This window comes from Corylus avellana, chromosome 3, assembly GCF_965113065.1.
Source record: "Corylus avellana chromosome 3, dhCorAvel1.hap1.2, whole genome shotgun sequence".
Classification (NCBI taxonomy): domain Eukaryota; kingdom Viridiplantae; phylum Streptophyta; class Magnoliopsida; order Fagales; family Betulaceae; genus Corylus; species Corylus avellana.
Genome location: NC_142492.1, coordinates 10,429,131 through 10,453,073, shown reverse-complemented (window position 1 = coordinate 10,453,073; position 23,943 = coordinate 10,429,131). Strand labels below are relative to the sequence as shown.

General features: G+C 36.7%; 1 protein-coding gene and 3 pseudogenes across 1 annotated transcript; 3 read left to right on the top strand and 1 right to left on the bottom strand.

Annotated features, from left to right (window-relative positions):
- Positions 1-3,697: 3,697 nt before the first annotated feature.
- LOC148586772 (uncharacterized) lies at positions 3,698-4,844 on the top strand (annotated as a pseudogene).
- Positions 4,845-6,124: 1,280 nt separating this feature from the next.
- On the top strand, positions 6,125-10,561 carry LOC148586771 (uncharacterized). Its single transcript, XM_088514322.1, has 3 exons — positions 6,125-6,279; positions 9,560-9,677; positions 10,109-10,561. The coding sequence occupies exons 1-3, from the start codon at positions 6,125-6,127 to the stop codon at positions 10,559-10,561; spliced, it is 726 nt and encodes a 241-aa protein (XP_088370448.1).
- Positions 10,562-11,935: 1,374 nt separating this feature from the next.
- Positions 11,936-12,328, top strand: LOC148586770 (secreted RxLR effector protein 161 pseudogene; annotated as a pseudogene).
- A 4,771-nt stretch (positions 12,329-17,099) lies between these two features.
- LOC132174354 (short-chain dehydrogenase/reductase 1-like) lies at positions 17,100-23,159 on the bottom strand (annotated as a pseudogene).
- Positions 23,160-23,943: the final 784 nt, after the last annotated feature.

Here is a 23,943-nt window from a genome sequence, read left to right as displayed (position 1 = left end):
ATAAAAAATAAAAAGAAGAAGAAGAAGAAGAAGAAGAAAAAACACTTAATTTGGAAAGGGAAAGGGAAGTGGGAATCAATGCGTATTTTGTCAAGATAAGTGAAATTATTTTGTGTGAATGATTATATTATTATTTTTTTTTGTGTTTTAAGTTGAGATATCTGCTTCTTAGTATAATGTACAAAACACTTAATTTAAACAAACACTTAATTTAAACCACGATATAATTGAAGTTATCTTCAAAATCTAAATCATATGTCATTATGGCTTTGCACATCTATCCCATTATCACATCCATCAAGTTTAGGCAGATTAGGGAACGTAGTCAAGGGAGTGGATCATTAGGTTTTATTGATAAGCTTTTGTATGGTTCTTTGTTCAATCTAAAAAAGCTTATCAAAAGCTTTTGTTCTATCACCTATATATATATATATATATATATATATATATATATAGCTGCAAACTATCAAGAAAAAAAAAAAAAAAAAAAAAAAAAGCTCTTGGATGCATAAAGCTCTTGGATGAACACATATAACCATGACAGTGCATAAAGCTTTTTTATTGATAAGCTTTTATTTTTTATTGATAAGCTCATTGATAAGTACATTCTAAAGCTTTTTTATTTTTTTGTCATGGAAGTAAAGCTTTTGTTATGCTCTAATGGTGTTTGACTTGACAGTGTATAGTTCCCACTAAAATCACCTACATTCTATGGGTTGTTTTTGTTTTTCACTCCTTAGCATATTAATAGGTTGGAGGTGTGTTAATATATTGTTGTTTTTATTACAGTTGATTATCATTTGTAAAATGCTTTACTTAATTTTTTTCCAAGAGATTCTTAAGGAGGTGTTTGGACCTAGTATTCATCCTGTCTTAAGTAATACTTGGCGCTCAGAAGTGGCTGCTGTTGAAGCTCACACCAAGGTATAAGCAATTAGAACGTCGATTATCTTTTTAACTGCCATAATATGTGAATGAACAGCTTCATTTCCTAAGGCCGAAATGAAATTCCAGTGCAACTTAATTAATTGATTACTGTGTTTGATATCATGGTTGTGTCCTATTTCTGTGTATATTCATTATTGGACGGCTTTTTATGTATCTTGTCAAGATCATTTGGTCTTCATTTCTTTAATTTCCTGCTGTCTAAATACTGGTCTAACTTTTGCTAAGGATGACATTTGTTAATTTCTAGCTCATGAGAGTTTCAAGCTTATAGATAATGATCAAGTGCATGTGCCCTTAATTATTTATAGAAGTTAATTGTAAAAAAAATCACTAGAAAACTATCCTAGCTATTATTTGAAAGGCAAGTGTTGTTAAGCATACTGCTGCTGAAGTTCGTGAATCCTCTGGAATTGCGATCGATCGCACGCATTATCAAGGCAAATGTTTCTGGTAGTGCGATCGATCACACTACATACTGAAGTTAAGCCCCTGATAGTGCGATCGATCGCACTCACTACAAGGCAAATCTTTCTGGTCGTGCGATTGATCGCACTACGTACTGAAGCCCCTGGTAGTGCGGTCGATCGCACTCACTACAAGGCAAATGTTTCTGGTAGTGTGATGGATCGCATTGCATCTAGAAGTTAAGCCCTTGGTAGTGTGATCAATTGCACTCCCTAATGCGATCGATCGCACACGTGATCGTCTGAAGACTTGTATTCCTACTGCATCTCTCCCTTCTTCTCTTGTGGTTGCATTAAACCTCTCGTCTTCTCTTGTGGTTGTATTAAACCTTTCTTCTTCTCTTATTATTACTTTTAGATTAGTATTAAGTCTTATTCTTATATTAGGATTATGTTATTAATTTTCTAGTTCACATCAACTTACGTTATCAAAGTTGGTATGGATTATGATTGTATTGTCTTTTCTATTTAAGTTCAATAAGGAAGCAGCATAGTAAACTTGAAACAAGACAACATTCTATAATAAATATCAAAGCTAACAACAATACTAAAAAATGTAAAACTGTCGTTGAGCTAAACTAGTAAATAAATTACAAATAGAAATTTGTTCTAAACTAGTAACCCACTTCTAGAATATTTAGTTAGGTAATATTGCATTGAGTTAGCATCATTTCGTGAATATTTTTTCTAAACTAGTAACCCACTTCTAGAATTCTCTTATTACCCATGCTCCTTTTAAACTTTTCCTCCCTTAATATTTGAGAACATACCTCCCATTTAATCCTCTTAATTCTTAAGAATCTGATCTTCTAATTCCCTTGTGTGCGTACATGTACGTAACAAATAACCTCTAATAGGGACATCAATATGGATAGGAGTTGGATGCGGGAAAGAACTCGATGTTCAGAGTGATTTCAAAAAGGTGTGGAAGAGTTCATGGGAATGGCAGTTAAATCAGTTGATTCACGTGATATGACAAAGTGTCCATGCTGTGATTGTGCAAATCGATATTATTGTCATATTAGCGAGGTGAAGGGTCACTTGTATATGAATGGATTTACTCCGACATACACTCGATGGATATTTCACGGGGAAGAAGATCATTTTAGGGTAAGCACTTCTACAAACATGCACACACATACAAGTGAAATGATGGAGGAGGTTGATGCAGTTGAAGAATTGTTAGACGATGTATGTATGGGGACATTTGTTGATGCTAACATTGGAGAATCCTCTACTTCACAAGGCCCCACAATTGATGATCACGAATAAACAAGCTCCTTCTACCGATTATGGGAAGATGGTTTATGAGAACTTTATCCAGGTTGCAAAACATTTACACAAATTGCTTTTGTATTGAAGATGCTTCATATAAAGGCGTTCTGCAACACGAGTAACAAGGCGTTTGATATGATGATTGACTTGATAAAGATGACCCTCCTAGATGGAGAGACATTGCCATGCTCGTATAGAGAAGCAATACAGTTTAGGCGACACTTGGGATTCGGTTACGATACGATACACGCTTACAAGAATAGTTGTGTGCTTTTTTGGAAAGAACATGTAGACAAAGTGGTATGCCCAGAGTGCAACAATTTAAGATGGATTGATGGCAAAGGCAGAAAAAGTAATATTTCTCAAAAAGTCTTACGGTATTTCTCAATAAAATCAAGGTTACAACGGTTGTTTATGACAAAAGAAATGGCGAAGGAAATGCAGTGGCATAAAGAAGGTCGAGAAGATGATGGCAATACTCTCAGACACCCCGCCGATTCTATTGTATGGAAATAGTCTGATAAAAGACATGAGTGGTTTGCAAGTGATTCCCGTAACGTGTTGCTTGGTTTAGTAAGTGATGGTTTAAACCCATATGGTAATATGAGTACAACATATAGCATATGGGCAATAATGTTAACGGTGTACAATCTCCCTTCGTGGATGTGTATGAAGAGTCCAAATTTGATGTTGTCCCTTGTTATCCCTGGGCCTTCAGATCCCAGAAAGAATATTGATGTATATTTGCGGCCGTTGGTTGATGACTTGAAAGATTTATGGAATGAAGGTATACGCGTGTACGATGCATCAAAGAAAGAGACATTTCAATTGCATGCGACATTACTATGGACTATAAATGATTTTCCTGCATATAAAAAATTATCTGGGTGGTCTACAAATGAAAATCTTGCATGTCCAGTATGTAATAATGATACATCGTTCAGGTATTTGAAGTATGGGCATAAGGTGTGCTTCATGTGTCATCGTCGGTGGCTTCCTCAAGAGCATCCATGGCCAAAAAAAGGAGATTTGTTCGATGGTACAAAGGAGCATAGATTGGAACCTGAAGAATTGTCTGCAAGTCAATTGTTGAAACAACTAAGGGATGCTGAGGGTTTACAATTTGAAAAAACAAGCGGGAGAAAGAGAAAGTACATAGATGTTGTGTTGAATTGGAAGAAGAGAAGTACTTTCTTTGAGTTGCCTTACTGGTGAAGCTTGAAACTACGTCACAATTTAGATGTAATGCATATTTAGAAGAACATATGTGAAAGTATCTTAGGTACGTTGATGAATATTGATGGGAAGACCAAGGACACAGTCAAGGCATGAAGAGATTTGCAGTTGATGGGTATACGTAAAGAATTGCATGTGCAGCCAAATGGTGAAACTTATAGGATGCCACTTGCGAAGTACACCTTGATAAGAGATGAGAAGAAGAGTTTATGTGAGTGGTTGAAAGGTGTTAAATTTCTTGACGAGTATGCATTTAACATTGGTCGATGTGTGAACAAGCTTCCTGGTAAAATTTCGGGTATAAAAAGCCACGATTGTCATGTCTTCTTACAGCGCTTGCTTCCTATTGCAATTCAAAATTTCTCTACGTTGGAAATACGAACAACATTGATTGAGTTCAGTACCTTTTTTACGCAGTTATGTGCACGGACGTTGAAAGTTGATATCCTGAAACAAATGAAAGTCGCAATTGTAATAATTTTATGCAAAATGGAAAAAATATTTCCGCCAGCTTTTTTTGATGTTATGATCCATCTAGCACTTCATTTACCTCGGGAGGCCGAGCTTGCCAATCTTGTACAAAACCATTGGATGTATCTGTTCGAAAGAGAACTTGGAAGATATAAGAAGTGGATGCGTAACAAAGCGCGTCTAGAGGGGTCTATTGCCGAGTGTTACCTTGCTGAGGAGAGCTTGACCTTCTGTTCTAGGTATCTTCGAGGGATTGAGACAAGATGGAACCGTGAACGGAGAAATGTTGACGTTGATATTGTAGAAATGAGCCAGCGCTTGGATGTGTTCTCCCAACGAGTTCGGCCGTTAGGAGCAGCTAAATTAGTAACACTGGATGCTAATGATTTTGGAAGGGCACGATGGTATGTGCTTACCAACTGTAACGAAATGGCCTCATATTTGGAGTAAGTTTAGCAATGGTCTTTGTGTTTTACTTGTTATGACATGTTATTAATTTAGCGTTGATGATCATTTACCAATATGTTTATTTTTCATGCAGTGAACATTATAATATGATCAAAAGAGAAGGCGGCCGTGACATTGAAAAAAAGCATGAGGCTAACTTTGAACATTGGTTCCATAAACATTTATACAATATTGGGCGTACTGCAGACAATAGCTCAAAACAATTATATGATCTTGCATGCAGGCCTGATCGTCATGGTAGATCGTATAGAGGTTGCATCGTGAATGGGGTTAGGTACCACACGAAAGAATGTGCAGAAACTCGTACTACACGGAACAGTGGTATTTCTGTTTCAGGTGAGGACGAAACCTCAATAATGGAGTATTATGGTGAGTTAAAAAATATTCTAGAGTTACGTTACCCTGGCCAAAATCCCGTCTACTTGTTTAAGTGCGATTAGTGGGACACTAGGAGTGCAACAGGAGTACAAATGGACCAAGGCTTCATGATTGTGAATACTTCTCGTAAATGGTGTGAATCCGGCCCGTTCATCTTAGCATATCAAGCCTCGCAAGTATTTTATTTGGATGATCCCAAATTGGGTGGTAATTGGAAAGTGGTACAGAAGTGGATCAATAGAGACATCTATGATATTCCAACAGTACAAAAGGGAGATAATACAGAAGATGACCAAAGATTCAGTGATTACGTATACCAGGAAGGTGAATGTGTTGGGGGTAATATGGTCTTTGTTGATGAAGCAAATGTTGAAGCCTCCACTCAATTACATAGAGATGATGCAACAATAGCAATTGATGAATTATATATTCAACTTGATGCAAGCATGTTTGCCAACGATAACTTGCCGGACGAGGACCATGATACCAACTTTGATGAAGAAGAGGAGTTATGTAGCGACAACGATATAGACTCTGAACACGAACAATCATCTTCAAGTAACAGTGATACAGATTATGAATATGAATCTGATGATAAAATGTGTTAAACATAAGCTCACATTTGGTGTAAGTACAAAGTGTATTAGCATATTTAATGAAGTTGACGCTCTCTCTCTCTCTCTCTCTCTCTCTCTCTCTATATATATATATATATATATATATATATATATATTGTGGTGTTTTTTTTTTTTTTTTTTTTTTTTTTTTTTTTTTAACTAGCATGATTATTGTATGTTTGTCAAAAATATTGAACATGCTATATGGTTATAATTTGACTAATATAATTTTTTGGTTTTTCAATTGTTAGCAGATTGATCATAACAATGACAACAATAGAACGCAAACATGTTTCAGCAGCACGAGGCCGAGGCCAAGGTCAAGGTCGAGGCCTTATTGATGAGCATGAGAGTCCGACTCCCAATTCTGGGTTTAGTGATACAGATATGCAAATGTCGCCCTCACCCCCCCTCGCCCTCGAGTTAGTGGATGGGCATCCTTCGCACGAGTCTAATAATCCTATTCACTCAGTGGCAGGATTGGATTCACAGGGAGCCACTCCTACTGCATCTTGTAAGTTCATGAATTATATGTTTATGAAATGTTATTTTTGTATTATTTTGGTTTGTTATAGACATTTGACAATATACTTTCCCAAATATAACTTACTACGTTACCATGTTTTGCGTAACAGCTACCACGTCTGTCAGAAGTGTAAGGGGTAAGGCCAAGTGTAAGAGGTTGAGTGACCACGTACTTAAGAATGGTCCCTTAGTGCTAAACATCCCAAATAGACACCGGACACCTGTAGGCGAGAACGCAGCATGGTTTGCAAGCAAGATTTGGGAGATTATTCGTAACATGTGCGAACTCCATTATGGTGAATGGAAAAAAGTCCCAGCTGAGGAAAATAGCAAGTTGTTATTTCATGTTCAGGTATGAATATCAATGTAATGTTTAAGAATATATTTCGTATGAAAAAATAATGTGACACATTTTTTACCATTGTTTTCTTATCTATTATGTCTTAGTCAAACTTCACATTGAATATGGGACAATATGAGCACATCAAAGCTGTTGAACATAAATTGGATCGTGTATATGCTAGGCTTCATTCGAACTTGTATAGGAACCACTACAAGAAATATTTTGAAGGCATTCATAAAGACGATGATGAGGGGATTGTCAAGGCTAAGGCTATTGGGAGGGAAAACGTGCCAGCAGGGTATGGTCCTGAACAGTGGAACCTAATATGTGACTAATTTGATGACGATAAATGGAAGGTAAATATATATTATTATACTGATTAGAAAATTCAGATTGATATAATTTGCATGCACTTGAAGACATTTTATGAATAATTGTGTGTTTTTTTTTTTCCTCCAAATTTCGTAGAAAAAGTCTGAACGAAATATAAAAAACAGATGCAAATTGGAAACAAAGCACATAGCTGGGACTTGTTCATTTGTCAACGTCATTTACAAAAAGGTAAGTATCTTGTAGCATAATTTAATGAAAGTAACATTATTTAGTGTAAACTTTGATTATATGTATTATGTGTAGGAACAAGAAACAAAAGTGAAGCCCAATCCTGTTGAACTATATGAGGCTACTCATACAAGAAAAAAGGATAAAGAGTTTGTGAACGATAAATGCAAAAGTCTATATGTAAGTAAATGTTTACGCTCCGATTATTAAGTTGATTAATAAAGAACATGAATAATAAACTTGCATGAAGTATATATTAAACTAAGGCCAACTATGACTTGTGCAGCTTCAGATGCGAGAATTAACAACTAGTGAGGCATTAAAGGAAGGCAGTGTCGAGGGAAGAAGTGTGGAGGACCGAATGGAAGAAATAGTCACACGAGTGCTAGGGGCCGACGATCTGGGCATGTTAGAGGAATGGGATGCGGTCTTATTCCTACCCCTTTAAGTACTTCATCTCAAGCGTTCGCCCACTTCGACAACCATGATGAGTGTATGAAAAGACAAGAAGATACTCAAAGCGAGCTTCAACAAACTAGAATCGAACTTCATCAGACAAGGGACAATCTGCAAGCCAACGTTGAGGAAACGAACAAATTGAACGCCACTGTTGAGTTCTTAATGTCACGTATTGGAGGGTTAGTGAAACTTTACCGATGCATTAATTTTACAAGAACACACATACTAAGTAATCGTTAAAAAGCTTATTGATCATTATATGAAATTCTATTCTTCTTAGGTTTGGAGGGAACTTGATTGGAGGTGAATCAAGTCAAGCCAACAATTGAGGGAGCTTTGGAATAACCATTTATTTAGGATGTACTTTTTGATACCATCTATTTGGGATATATTTTTTGATACTATATATTTGGATAGTTGTTGGTACTTTCTATTTGCTACTGTATATTTGAGTATTTGTTGATCGTGATCTATTTGGTAATGTATATTTGTTGGTACTTTTTATTTGGTTTATATTATGTTAAGATATTCGCAAAATTTTTGGTCCAAGAACTTTTGAGTTAGTAAATCTCCCTTGACATGTTTATCAAGGTTAAAGAACTTTGAGTAAACAATGCAAGGAAGTAATAATATCTTTCTAAATTTTCTTTTTAAGTGTATGCAGGATGACAAGAGTACAAGAAAGTTAAACCACCCAAGCAGGTTCTCACTTTAATATGTTTCATGAAGAAACACATTTTTAGTATTTCTTTCTCTATCATGTTGGGTTTCATTCTCATTGTCTTTGATATTATATATTGGTTCATTGTGGTAGATTACTCAAATTGCTTATGAGGATGAATTGGCAAGGAAGAAGATGCAGATAAGTACTTTATTTTGGCTTTTGGAATTTTGCTGGCCATGGATTGTAAAACGTATATTTAATAGTTTTCTCCCTTGGCAGGTTTGGTTCATGGGGCAGTTCTCACATATTTTTGATGATTTTGATGAGGTTAATCCTTTTGAGTTACGTTTCTTGTGGGCATTTAGATTAGTTTGAAGATTGTTGTCTGATGTGGTGAAGTAGTGTTAATGCATAGTAGTCTTCTCCAAAAGGTGTTAAACTTTTAAACTTTGCTAGTATTTGTGGTTTTCGGCTTGTGTTTCCAATGATAGGTATCGTTTTGTAGTTTTAAGCCATTATTCATGATATGTTTAGCCTTTATATTATATCATTTTCATAATTATAGGATAAAGAGGTATAAGATCATATAAAATTCAAAAATCACCATTTTTTCCCTTTATATTCTCAACAAAATAATGGAGAATCTGAATTTTCACTTTTTTCTTTTTTCTCTTTCCATTTTGTCTTGGTCTCTTTTTCGACCCCATAGATACTACTGTTTTGTGCTTTTTCTTCTACTAGGAGTTGTGATTTGTTGTGTGGCAAAACGAACTATGTTATGTTATGTTTGTCCCCAAAGTCTGATTTCGTCGAACATGTAGATGTAGCTATCCACCCTCAATTATAGGGTCATTTGTATTCTGTGCATAAATAAAATAATTTTGCTATCAACACTTAACTCTAGATTAATATGCAACGTCCACTACACCATCCAAATTAGGGTTAAAATTAATGTAATAATGGGCAGATGAATGGTGGGCTGCACTAAGCTGTCAAAAGTAATAGATTAGTGCCTTTTAATATGTAATGTCCTCCTTACATCATCCCCCAACTAATATGTTAGTTTTGACACTCATTTGGAGAAGGTAGATTGGATATTGAATGACTCCATAGTTTAGGGTATATAGCTGAACTTAACCATTTAATTTAGTTTCAAGAAATTTGATTGGTTATGCTTGTTATTTTCATTTCAGGTTCCAAGCACAGAGATTGACAAAACCCCTCCCAAGTTCTTCACACATTGGGATCCAGACTCTAAAATGTTTACGGTTAGTTTGTTTAATATTTGCTCAACTGTTTCCAATGTTTTTAGATGTGATTTAGCACAAAGATTGACAGTTTGATTGAACAGTCTACCTGGTCTGAGTTGTTTATAAGTCACTGGACTAAAAACCTTCTGTAACCTAAACATGTCATTTGATTGCCAGTGGGTCAGCTCTTGGTCTTAATTCTCATTGTAGCTCTCTCAATTTATTTTGGCACCTACTGACACAACCAAGTAGACCAACTTACTTGCTCGCTGAATTGGGCTGGACAATCTTTTCTTTCTCTTTCATAGGCCACTTGCTAGTCTGGTTAAAATACACTGAATTTTCTTTTTTCAAGTTTTTTTGTTGGTCTGTGCCTGCTAATGGTCTGTTCCTGCTAATGGTAACTTATCTGACCCTTTTTTTTTTTTTTGGTGTCTGTCAATGTGAAGTTGCAATTATATTTTAAAATCAAGCCACCAGAGGCAAACAAACCTCAACCTGCCCCTGCAGCCAACGACACAGCGGCCCCTGGTGTCCCACCAAGGCCTTTGCCACCACCACCCCAAGGTCCATCCCCACCACTTCCTCCAACGCAAGGAAGGCCACCTGGAGCACCTCTTGGAAATCCTCCTAGAGCCCCTCCTCCAGTGCCTGCTTCATTCCCACCACCACCTCCTACAGCAAATGGCCCTAGGCCCATGCCTCCTGGTGGGACTTCACCTGTCCCTCCCCCAGCTCCTGTTGGTAGTGGCACGATGGCGAATTTCACTCCTAGTACTAGGCCTCCAATGCCTCCCTCACATGGTTTTCAAGCCCAACAGATGCAAGGCCAGGGTGTTCGTCCACCGCCACCACCTCCTAGCATGGGGCAACATGTCCTCAGGCCACCCTCATTTCAGTAAGCAATTCTCTATGTAGTAGTTGCACCAGAACTGTGTTCGACTACTCTGCTTCGATATGTAGCTACATCCAAGCTAGTACTTTGAAATGTTTATTTTGCTATATGTCTTTAAAGCTTTGATTATCTTTGAGACTGCAGATATAATATGATTGCCCTCACATGTTTGCTATTTGTTCTCTCTCTCTCTCTCTCTCTCTCTCTCTCCCTCTCTCATAGAGGAAGCTAACGTTTATTGTAACTGGCTTAGGACTCACTAGCTCATAGATAAGTACCAAGTTAGCACTTATGAGTAAGTGCTTCATTATTGCTAAGGGGCACCAAACTTATGCTAATGAATGGGTGGCTAGAGTTCTTTTTATTCTTGATTCTCTAGAGAAACTCTTTATATCACTGCAGGTAATGGAAGATAAATCTTACTATTTCAAACAACCAACCTTAACAATTTGTCAATCAATTCAAAGAGTTCAATAAAAGAGGAGGCTTTCATGTGAACAAGCATGTCAGAAAGGAAAAAAAAAAAAAAAAAAAAAAAAAAAAAAAAAAAAAAAGAAGAAGAAAGCTTTAAACGGACTATATGTACATTGATGTTTTGAATTTTTTTAGCTACATTTATCTTTAGTTTCACTCAAAACAGAGTACAATATTTTTACTCTTGTCATGATTAATAGATAAATTGTTCAGGACACGTTCAATAAATAACAGGATTCAGTTATAGAAGGCAATATGCTTTTGACATACACAGCTGGCTATGTTGCTCTTCTCCTTTTGCTCATAATTAACATGTATTGGTGGGACTGTTACTGATATATGTTAGAAATATTGTGGTTATCTCCTGTTAACCGATATTATGCTTAGTGTTATCTGGTTCTGCGATCGAGCGCAAGTGGAGTGCGATCGATCGCAAAATATCAAAAACCTACTGGTTTCGCGATCGAGCGCATGCCCAATGTGCGTTCGAGTGCAAAATGTTGAAAACCTACTGGTACTGCAATCGAGCGTAAATGGAGTGCGATCGATCGCAAAAGGTCAAAAACCTACTGGTTCCGCTATCGAACGCATGCCCAATGTGCGTTCGAGCGCAAAAGGTCGAAAACCTACTGTTACTACGATCGATCGCACACTATTGTGCGATCAAGCGCAGATAATTTTTTTTGAAAAATTTTTTATGACCATTAGGGTCCACAAAGTGGACCCTAATGGTTAATTATCAGCGTCCACTTTGGTTTGGACGTTGATAGCTAATTTTTTTAAAAAATATTTTTAGAACCATTAGGGTCCACTTTGTGGACCCTAATGGTTAACTATCAGCGTCCACCGATTTATCATTCAGTGTAGGGGTTTGTGAAGATTTCAAGCCAACCCAAAGGAATCTCACATGACAGCAGTCAAATGTATACTCCGATATGTAAATGCAACTGCTAACTTTGGTGTTTGTTTTTCTAGAGATACAAATCTAGAACTTGCAGGTTACTCCGACGCAGACTGGGCTGGAAATGCGGATGATCGGAAAAGCACCTCTGGCGGATGTTTTTATGTCGGTACGAATATGGTGGCATGGATGAGCAAGAAACAAAATTCAATCGCTTTATCCACTGCCGAGGCAGAATACATAGCTGCAGGGAGCTGCTGTACACAGTTGATCTGGATGAAACAACTCTTAGCCGATTATGGATTTACTCAAGCAATGATGAGTATCTACTGTGATAATACAAATGCATCTAGGTTTGAGTATCTCAGGAATGCAATTGGTATATCTAGTATGGCATAATCTATAACTTTGCATCTCTAGGATAGTTTTTTTTTTTGTTGAAAATCTTTTCCTAGTGCCAAAGTTCTTTCCTTTCTTTTTCTTTTTTTTTTTTCTTTTTTTTTTTTTTTTTTTTTTTTCTGTCCATTTTTTTTTTTACCTCATTTTTTCTTGAATGCTTTGTGCTGGTTCTATGTGCTTATGACCATAACATTTCAAAATCTCATGTGAAGTCATGAACAATCATTTACAAATGGGTCTATTTGGCATAAGGCATTTTTTGAGCTTTTATTTATTGCATGAACTTGATGAATGATTATGGAGTTTTTCATGTGGGATTTGTTTTATGCTGATCATGCACAGTTTAGAGTCGGTCTATTTTTTAAAGATTGTGAAAAAGGGGTAAAGGTCACATTGTAGGTGATGTATGGTTCAAAGACTCGGTTAAAATTGACCAATTCACTAGTTGAACCTATATCCTAAAAACTCCTGCATTGTTATGCACAAAGCTATATGGCATTACTCTAAAAGAGCAATTTTGAACTTCAAGGTTCTATGTCATTTCTGTTTTAAAAAAAAAAAAAAAAAAATCCCTATAGAAAAAGTCAGTGACCAAATCATTACGGAAAAATATGGTTGCTAAAGGATTTGTAATAACCTAATGCATGCTCTATAAAATGATGTATTGGATGAGGGATTCTAGGCCCTAGCATTATAAGGTTTGCCTTTAACCGAGTGTTTGTTTCCGTCATTCCATGCAAAGTTTTGTTTAAGTTTTTTTTTTTCCATCAATCTTAAAATTTGACTGGACTCTCACACACTTCACTTTTCAGCATGATTATATTTGTCCCATTGGCTAGCTAATGTTCATAAACTTTTGAATCGTGTATGTGTCTGCTCAAATGGTGTCTCAATGCACAAGTGATTCCATTTTTTTTTAATGAATTCATGTACATTACATGCTATTTTGTCACAAATGCTTTGTGCACTATGTCCCAGGTTTGGCATTCAGGGGGAGAAAGAGTGAAATTTGGCCAGTATTGAAACTGCAAATTCTTAAGCTACGTCCGGACGCTAAATGAGCTCGTCCGGACGAGATCGTGACAGACAATTTTTTACAAAAAAGAAAAACACCCCGCGCACTAGTTGGTCTGTCTCACTTTGAATATTGGGTGTTTTATTTTCCCCATTTTTTTCTCTTCTCTACGCTTCTCCATTGCACTTGTGTGGATCTTTCTCCACGCCAAAACTCCCAAATATTGTTTGATCTGCTCCTGTTTGCATTTCTCGGCACAGGTAATTTCAGTGATTTGGTTCTTTCTTTTCTTTCATCAAACCTCCGAAATTAGGGTTTACCTTGTGTGCTTGTTTTGGTTGTTTTGTGCTTTGGTTGTTTTGGTTGTTTTGGGAGCACTGGAACTTGTGTTCCAGTCAAATGTATTTAGGATGGGTATTCACTTGGGAACCACATATGTCCAGAAAATTTTTTTCCTTGCCCACCAAGTGTTTGATAAATTGTCTGAATGGCATTGTTTTTGGTTCAACACATATATTGCTTATTCTTTTCCCAACATTTGATATGTTTATGTGTGTTGAAAGTTCATGTACTCCATTTTCAGTTATTTGTATTCGTATTATACAATATGGATTCATGTGTGTAGGCTATGGCGAGTGGATCTCCATCTTCAAGAAAATTACCCATCCGTACAAAGACCAAGGCCCAAAAGAGAAAGACAATGGAGGCTGCTTCTCCAGTCCCTCCTTCAAGACTTGATATTGGCTTTCGATTTCAGAACAAGTCAGCCAAGACAGCTTTTCAGGATCGATTTCATGACCGCACTATTATTTCAGAAAGACCGGTAAATCTATCTGATCTTCAGGAGGAGCCATTCAATCTTATCTCTCAGATTTTCACTCAGCGACAATGGAACTACTTCATATCAAACCCTGTTCGTCCATTTATAAATCTGGTTCGGGAATTCTATGCCAACATGGATATACAGCCCGACACCGAAGAATCTCTCCAGATTGTCACATTTCTTCAGGGTGTACACATTGTCGTCACCCGTGAAGTAATAGCAGAAGTCACAGGCGTTCCACTCATTGAAGATTATGGGTTTCCATTTTCTGAAGATGATTTTCGTTCCAAATCTGCCATGTCAAAACTGTTTATTCCACCAGACTCATACAATTTTTGGCGCGACAATATGAATGTGATTCCCCTTGGACATCTCTCTCATCATGTGAAATTATTAGCTCGAATTGTCATGAACAACGTGTTTCCAATCGATCATCATTCGGATCTTGGTGTGGCACGAGGGAGCTTCCTCCATGCACTTCTCATGGATGTCAAGATTGATTTCGCATCCCATGCTATTCGACTCATGAAGGCTATGTTCATTGAGAGTTCAGTTTCATTGCCGTTTGGAAGTATGATATCGCGCAGCATTGCTAAATTCATTCCAATCTCTGACTCTGAACCAACCATCAAGCACCTTGGTCCCTTTTGCAAAGCCACCGTGAGTAGATCCAAAGGCCAAATGCGATTGCGAGGTACTATGGATTTTGATGACGACACTGCTGTTCCTGCACCCTCTACTGGACCCTCGGCTGCCACTACTCCATCTGTCCCTGTGTCTCTCGACGGTGTAATGACAAAGCTGAATGCAATGACATCTCAAATGGCAGGATTTTCTTCCATCCTCTCTCACTTACAGACAGATGTTCATGACTTGAAGAACAAGTTCATGGGAGCCTCTGCAGCCGCCAGCACAGTTGCAGACGATCCTGTTGAAGAGCACTTTCCAAGTGATCCACCTGCTCAAGAATAGTCCCTTTGTTTTTCGTGACAAAAAGGGGGAGTGAAGTGAAGTTTTTGTTTGTGTTTTTAGAACTTCAACTTAGTTTACAGCTCTTATGGTTTCAATTTTCACAAACATGATAAACTATGTTAAAACTCTCATTTCAAGTTTGTCTAGTAAATTGATTTAATATTTTATCAACGAATAGCCAAATGGGGAGTTTGTTAGTTCAAGAGATGTTAAATTGGCTGGATTCGTGTGAACAAAATATTTGTGTTTAATTAGCTTGTTTAATTGTGTAGTGTCAAAGATAGCAAAAAATAAGCAAAACATGTGAATCACAGAGGGTCTCGTCTGAAGGCTCATCTGCACTACGTCCGGACGAGAAGAAGGAAATTTTTCCAGAAAGATTCGTCTAAAGTCTCGTCTGCACCATCTTCCGGACGAGATTGCTATGCAAGAAACCCGAGAGCTTCGTCTGAAGTCTCGTCTGCACCATCGTCCAGACAAGTTTGATATGCAAGAAAACCCGAGAGCTTCGTCTGAAGTCTCATCTGCACCACCGTCCGAACGAGATTGCTATGCAAGAAACCCAAGAGCTTCGTCTAAAGTCTCGTCTGCATCAACGTCCGGACGCGCCGCTCCAGAGAACTAGTGTTAGTGTTTTTAACCTAGGTTCGTCCGAACGGACATTCATGTCGTTCGGAAGCCTAGTGCATTGCGTGAAATTTCTACGTAGAAAATAGTTCTCGTCCGGACGAGCTTACTAACCGTCCGGACGCCTCGTAGCAGATAAGGTTGTTAGTATTTGAATTTGTATTTTAGCTGGACTAGGAGTCCATGGTCTATATATTTGAAACTATGCATAGACGTATAGTTACGATTTCTAATTAGGTTTTAAGATATCTTTACGATTTCTAATTAGGTTTTAAGATATCTTGGGCTAAGAAAGGAGCTGAAGAAATCGAAGTCAACCGGAGTTCCAATGAAGGGAGATCACGTAGAAGGAACAATCCAGATGTTCTGGAAGAACTATTGCGGTAGCAGATAAGTGGGTCGCTTGTCTGGTATACTTAAATGTCAAAGTGCATAGGTTATGTAAGTCTTCGACATTAAGATATTTCTTGTTATTCTACTGATTTAGTTGATTTCTTAGGTTTGACTGCCCCAGAGAGGTTTTACATTTAGAGAGTTCTCTAAATGGTTTCCTCTTAGTAAACAAATCTTTGTGTTTCATGATTGTTGATTTATTTCCGCACTTGATTGTTTAATTTGGGAGTCGATTAGTTTTTTCAATTATAATGACTATCAATATATACCATGCACGCATGACATTGGCCGGGGCTTGAATCATCTCTGATTGAAACAATTAGCATTATAAATTTATTGGTAAACTATAGATATAAGTAAACTATTGTACAATAGTTTAATTTGATAGTTACACTATTCAAATTAATATATCAATTATGTATTTGCTTGAGATCGCCAAACTGGGCCTCGGGAAGACGCGCCAAACTGGGACGCCCTTCCCCTTCTTCTTCCTCATTTCTCTTTTCTTTTTTTTTTCCCCTCTCTTTTCTTCTTGCTCCCGCGCGCAGTACACTCTCCCCCTCTCTTTTTCTCTCTTCTTCTCCGGCGGTCTCTCTCACACTCCGGCATCATCCCTCACTTTCCGGCACTCTCTCTTTCTTCTCCTCCCGCGCACGCCCAGCCCCTCTCACTCTCTCATTTCTCTCTGTGACTTCACCGGCCAGCAAACTCTCACACTCCGGCACTCTCTCCCTCTCAAACATATATATATATATATATAACACAAAATAAATAACCCATTTCACTTAAAATGGAAACGATGTTGATCCCTTTCTGAATATGCAATATAGAAAACTTTTATTCAATGTAAGTGAAAAGTAAAACAACTACAAGAATCGGAAAAAGTATTACAAAATGTTACATAAAAATGAGCAAGTGCATCGTATTGCACGAATTATCACTTAAAAGGTTGACTCTTCAGTCTTATCAAAGAATAGACCAGAAGGTCCACCTTCAGGCATCAAAGCCAGCATGACAGGACTTTTAGCACCTTCTTCAATAGTTAAGACCCCAATGTTGTGATTAATATCTGTCTTGACATAGCCAGGACAAACTGAGTCAATGGCAATGTTGGGATACTTCTTAGCAAGAACCCTTGCAAAAGCATTCACAGCTGCCTTGGAGACAACATAAGCGGAAAAATTTGTCGGCCAGCCTTTGACTTGTATCAAATTCTCCTTGACGTCTTCTAGGAACCCTTCCACCACCTTGTCCACTTTCTCTTCTGTGAGGCCATGTACATCTCCTAGCTCCTTCCTTGCATTCTCATTTGGGATATGCTGAAATTCCATTGTTATTAGCACCTATGACATAGCTAAAAGTGTCTACTTTCTGATATATAGAGTTCATTTGAGTTTGTGATTTCAAAAAGTACAATTAAGAAATAATAATTTTAAAACGTTCAATTTGAAAATAATGCATTCTAAAAAATGCACTATTTTACCCACGATTTGAAAACGCACCACAATTTTTTAAAACGCACTTCCCAACAATATAATAATATTGTACCTTTAGCTGTCCGAAGGAGGAGGAGACATTTATTATTCTTGCAGAATTGGATAATTGAAGAAGTGGAACTCACTAGCTTTATCCCATAATAATTTGTTCTTATACAATCCGTGGCAGTTTCAAATGTTTGCTTGAAAACTTTCTCCAAGGATCCACGATTTCCACCTATAACCTGTATCATCGTATGCAGTGGTAAATGATGTAGCATATATGTTTGAAATCATTTGAATACTATTTTATTTTGGACAAAGTTTTCTCTCGGATCAACCCAATCTAAACTAAAATTGATTTGTTCACATTTTTAATAAAATTAGGGAAAAATCCAAACTTAGTCTTTGTGGTTTACCTAATTTGCAAATTAGCTCTCTGTGGTATCAAAATGAAGTTAAAGATCCCTGAGATATGCCAAAAACCCAATTTATTTTCTACAATCAAATTTCGTTAACTGACTTAACAGATTCCTTTAGTATGACATTGACTTAAATATGACTCATGTCATAATTTTATTGGCTTGATCTGACATGTTTACATTATCGAAATTTGTTAAATCAGTTGATGAAATTTGACTGTAAGGAGTAAATTGTCTTTTTGGCACACCTTTGGGATTCCTGAACTCATTTTGATACCACTGGAGGTTAATTGCAAATCAGGTAAACTACAATGACTAATTTTGTAATTTTCCCATCAAATTAACCAAGCATGTGGTATCTATCCTTAGTGCATGTGAAAATGCATATAAGAACACTACAAAAAATAGTATTTTTTCTGGCGCACTTTTTCTGACGTGTCAGGTAGTTTGACACGTCAAAAAACGTCCTTGACGGGGCCTTTTTGACGTGTTTCACGCGTGAACATTATAGGTGTCAGAAATGAAAAATTTCTGACGTGTCAAGTTTCAACCCGTCAGAAATTTCTGACGTGTCACAAATTGACACGTCATAAATTATTTTCTGACGTTTCAATTTTGACACGTCAGAATTTTCTGACGAGTTGAATTGTGACACGTCAGAAATTATTCTGACGTGTCACAGGTGACACGTCAGAATTTTTTCTGACGTGTTACAGGTGACACATCAGAAATTTCTAACGTGTCACCTGTTGACACGTCAGAATATTTGGGTAGTTTTTCTATTTTTTTTTTCACCCCCCCAATATATTTTTTTTAATTTTTTCGGGACTATACCCGAATTTTGGATTACAATTAACCTGATAAACAATTTATCCATCAATCATTACAAATAATTCTAGCTATTTTTCCATCAATGTATACAAATAACATAAGTCATATCCTAATAGGTCTTAACACACACAAAATAATATATATACCAAGTGCCAATAACCAACCACAATTACCAAAAAACTATCTCTGTTATCATCAAAAAAGATATCATAAATATAATTACATCAACAAAGTAACTTTTATACAAGTATGAATGGCGAACTAGACGGTCAATGCTGATTATTGACATTCATAGCATACTCAACATGAGCTCCATCACCTGCAAACGATAAAAACAAACAATCACCAAACAATATTCACTATGTAAATTAAAATGAAAATGTCCAAATATTCACCCAACTCAATTGTTGGGTCTAACACAGTATATGATATAACAAAAAAGGTAAAACGATGATGAAGTTAATTAGTAAAAAATGCATATAAAAAAAAAAAAAAACAAATTTGACACGTCAGCATTTTCTGACGTGCCGAACGTTGACACGTCAGCAATTAATAAATTTTAATTTTAATTAAATAAATTGTTTAAAAATAAAATTTGACTAAATTTTTACTGACGTGTCAAAAGTTGACACGTTAGTAAATCCTGATGGGTTACTTTTGACACGTCAAGAAAATTATTTTCTGACGTGTCTGTTTGACACGTCAGCATTTACTGACGTGGCAAAAAACAGACACTGTTTGCCATGTCAAAAAATGACCTGTTTTTTGTAGTGGAATAATGTACTTTAAGAGACATATATTAATTTAATAAATTGTATTTGAGGAATTTCCTTCATTCTTGTTTTGAAGTAAAACTTTGTCCTTTTATTTATTTTTATTTTTTGCATTTATGAGACTTTCTTTCCTACATTGTGGGAAGGAAAACATTAAACTATATATTATAGTCTACATTTCCACTTAAACACATTATCTTGCAGTAATTAAGTACTTCAAATTTTTGGATTATACTCTAAATTTAAAATGCTGATAGAGATTATATTACATTGGGAAACTTACTTCATCATACCCTTGTTTTAAGCCCTCTTGATCTTCTGCGTTGATTATGGATCCAGCAATCCCTGCATTGTTTATCTGCAATTTAAAATAATTTCAATATTAGAGTACTAAATGGGGGATAAGAACAAGACTTCCTATAGTTATTGGTCTTTATTTTTCACCAAGCAAATGACTCTTTTTTTTCCTATTCAAAAAAGCTGGCGGAGGAGACCACTTATGGCTATTCTGTCTAAGTATGATCATAATAGTACCTACTCGCTGAGAGTCGTATAGGAGGGACCAAGATGGTGGGAACCGCATACTGTCTCTTAAGTCCGACTGAATCATAACCTGACTCAGTCCCATCAAGAAATCAATGGGACCCAAACCAGCTAATACTAATAGGATTGATGATTCTTATTTCAAGAGTTAAACTCTCACCTTAGTGTTAAAAGTATTTATTAAGTAGGGGAAACTTCACTAAAGCCCCCTAAACTTTCGGCCGATTTTGCAGACCCCCTCTGAACTTCAAAAACTCTCATTTTGGACCCTTAAACTTCTATTTTCTCTCACTTTGGACCCTTCCGTCAGTTTTCAACGTTAGATTTAACGGTTTGACTTTTTTATACCCATTATACCCCTCGTTAAAACTACACTGTTTTGGATCCCTAAAAATTACAACTCACCCAGCCCAAAACGACGTCGTTTTGGGCATTAATTTTTTTTTTTTTTTTTAAAAAAAAAAAGCAATATATATATATATATATATATATATATATATATATATTTTTTTTTTAAAAAAAGAGTAATATCGGGGTGGCTCCAGCCACCCCCTGGCCGATCTGAGGGTGGTCCGGCCACTCCCTTGGCAAAAAAAAAAGGGAGGGATCGATGCATTTGGGGTGGCCGGACCACCCCCTTGGCCGATATGGGGTGGCTGAAACCACCCCCAGCCCCTTGGGGGTGGTTCGGCCACCCCAAATGCACCGATCCCCCCCCCCCCCCTTTTTCTTTTTTTTTTTTTTTTTTTGCCAAGGGGGTGGCCGGACCACCCCCAGATCGGCTAGGGGGTGGCTGGAGCCACCCCCTTGGCCAAAAATGGGGTGGTCCGGCCACCCCATTTTGGCCAAGCCCGATCCTTCTCCCCCTTTTTCCTTTTTTTTTTTTTTTTTTCTTTGCTTTTTTTTTTTTTAAAAAAAAAAATTTAATGCCCAAAACGGTGTCGTTTTGGGCTGGGGTGGGTGCTGTAGTTTTGGGCATTTTCGGAATTTCAACCGGGCTGGGTAGGGGTATAATGGGCATTTAACATTGAAAACTAACAGATGGGTCTAAAGTGAGAGAAAATGAAAGTTTAAGGGTCCAAAATGAGAGTTTTTTAAGTTCAGGGGGGTCTACAAAATCGGCCGGAAGTTCAGGGGGCCTTAGTGAAGTTTCCCCTATTAAGTAATTAAATTTAACTCTTCCTATAAGCTTAAGCTTTTGAGATAATTGGTAATTTAACATGATATCAGAGCCAAAGGTCCTGGGATTGAACCTTGACTGCGTCAATTCACCCACATTTAAATTAAATATTTCACGTGTTGGGCATCACCTATTAAAAGAGAGTTTTAGCTCACATGTGAGGGGGAGTGTTAAAAGTATTAATTAAGTAATTAAATTTACATCTTCCTATAAGTTTAAGCTTTTAGGATAACTGATAATTTAATACTTGGTACATATCTAACCATTTGGAAAATTTTATTGAGACCACTGAACCACTACCATTAATGGTAAACTAAATGACTTTATGTTCATCTAAAAAAGATTACATGATTTCATCTTAATTCGAAAGTATAGACTGACTAGAAAGGTATCTATATAATTAATCTTCCTTAATACTATTGGATAAATGCTCATCCATGCTTATCCTTTTTCGTTTTTCTTTTCCATACTATGAACAGGTTGGAAAAGCAGTCTAGTCAAGCAATAGGACATACACATCCCTATGAATTTTGATATTCCCATCTACAAGTCAAAGTCATATCCTCCATTAAAATCAAGCATCTTACCAAGGATAAGATGAACATACAACTGGGGCAGTTAATATAAAAGGATTGGTGGTTCCCTCACCTACTTAAGCTGGTGTCTAGACTATACAAATCAGCACAAGACTTATCTACGGTATCCGGTCACGTTAGCCACCCATGCATGCAATACGGGCAACTAATTACATACACCCGATCGCAAGTATCGGAGAGTTGGATTATGTACCAATATGTCACTCTTCCCAAATTGGGTTTTGATGAAATTTGCAAAAGAAGAAATGCTAGCCTTGTCCCCCACATCAAGTTGATGAAAAATCACATCGGAGTATCCAGCAACCTTGAGTTTTTCAACAGCTTCATTTCCCCTCTTCTCATCTCTAGCAGTTAATATCACCCTGATCCCATTTGAAGCTAGCTGCTTACATATTTCAAATCCTATCCCTTTGTTGGCCCCCGTACACTACAAAAAAATAATTATTTTTTGACGTGTCAAACAGTACAAAATTTTTGCCACATCACTATTTTCTGACGTGGCAAAAATGCCACGTCAGAAAATATTTTTCTGACGTAATAAAAATAGCACGTCAGAATTTTCTGACGTGTGAAAATAGCACATCAAAAAATTCTGACGTGCTATTTTTAGCATGTCAGAAAATTCTGACGCTTCAATTTGGTGCGTCAGAATTTTCTGACGCTCCAAATTCGAGTGTCAGAAAATTCTGACGCTCCAATTTGGCGCGTCAGAAAGAAAAAAAAATTTTGGACGGATTTCTGACGCTCCAATTTGGCGCGTCAGAAAATTCTGACGCACCAAAAATAGAGCGTCAGAAAGAAAAAAAAAAAAATGGACAGATTTTTGAAATTTGAAACACTTCTTATTTTCCCTCAATTTTTTCCTCTTTTTATTCTTTCCTCCTCATTTATTTTCCCTACACTTTCTGATCTCTCTCCTCTCCTCTCTCTCTCCACAGCAGATCAAAGAAAGCAGAAGAAGGAGAAGAAAAGGAGAAGAGAAGAAGAAAAAGAAAGGGAGAAGAGAAGCAGAAGAAAAAGAAGGGAGAAGAGAAGAAGAAGAAAAAGAAGGGAGATCGAAGAGAAGAAGAAGAGAAGCATGTTTCTGCGCAGAAAAAAAAAAAAAAACAAAAAAAAGGAGGAGAAGAGAAGAGAAGAGAAGAAGATTTTTTACGTTTTCGAAGATTTGTTGGGTTTGACATTTAGGTTTTTTATTTTTCAGATTGTTTTTTTTATTTGGGTTTTTGATTTTTTGATTTGGGTTTTGATTGTTTGAAGATTTTTCAGTGTGGGTTTGGGTTTTTGAAAATGGAGATCGAAAAGAAGTGAGAGAACGGAGAAAGATTTTGGAGAAAATTTTTGCAAAGATGGGAAAATTTTTTCGTTGTTTTAAACCCAACAATTTGTTGGGTTTCTCTGCACCACTTCACTGCACCAGTGGTGTAGAGAAACGAGTGGTGCAGAGAAATTCGTTTCTCTGCACCACTCAATAAATTACAAAAAAAAAATAAAAAAAATAAATTAATACATTTTTTAATTGAAAACAAAATTCAGAAAAAAAAAAAATTTAAAATTTTTTTTTTTTTTAATTAATTTTTAAATTTCCTGACGTGTCAAAATTGACACGTCAGGAAATTTCTGACATGTCAAAAAAAATTTTTGACGTGTTAAATCCAACACGTCAGAAATTTTCTGACGTGCCATCTTTGGCGCGTCAAAATTTTTTTATTCCTGACACTTATAATATTGACGCATGAAACACGTCAAAATTGCCCCGTTAGGAGGATTTACTGACGTGTCAGACCACCTGACACGTCAGAAAATCCATGTCAGTAAAAAATTGATTTTTTGTAGTGGTAATAACTGCAATCCTGAAGAAAAAAGTTTGAAACAAATGCAAAAACAAAAAAAATTAAGGGTGAGTATTAAGGATCGATGTTTCAATACGTACTTACTGCGATATATATATCAGGCTCATATTACACA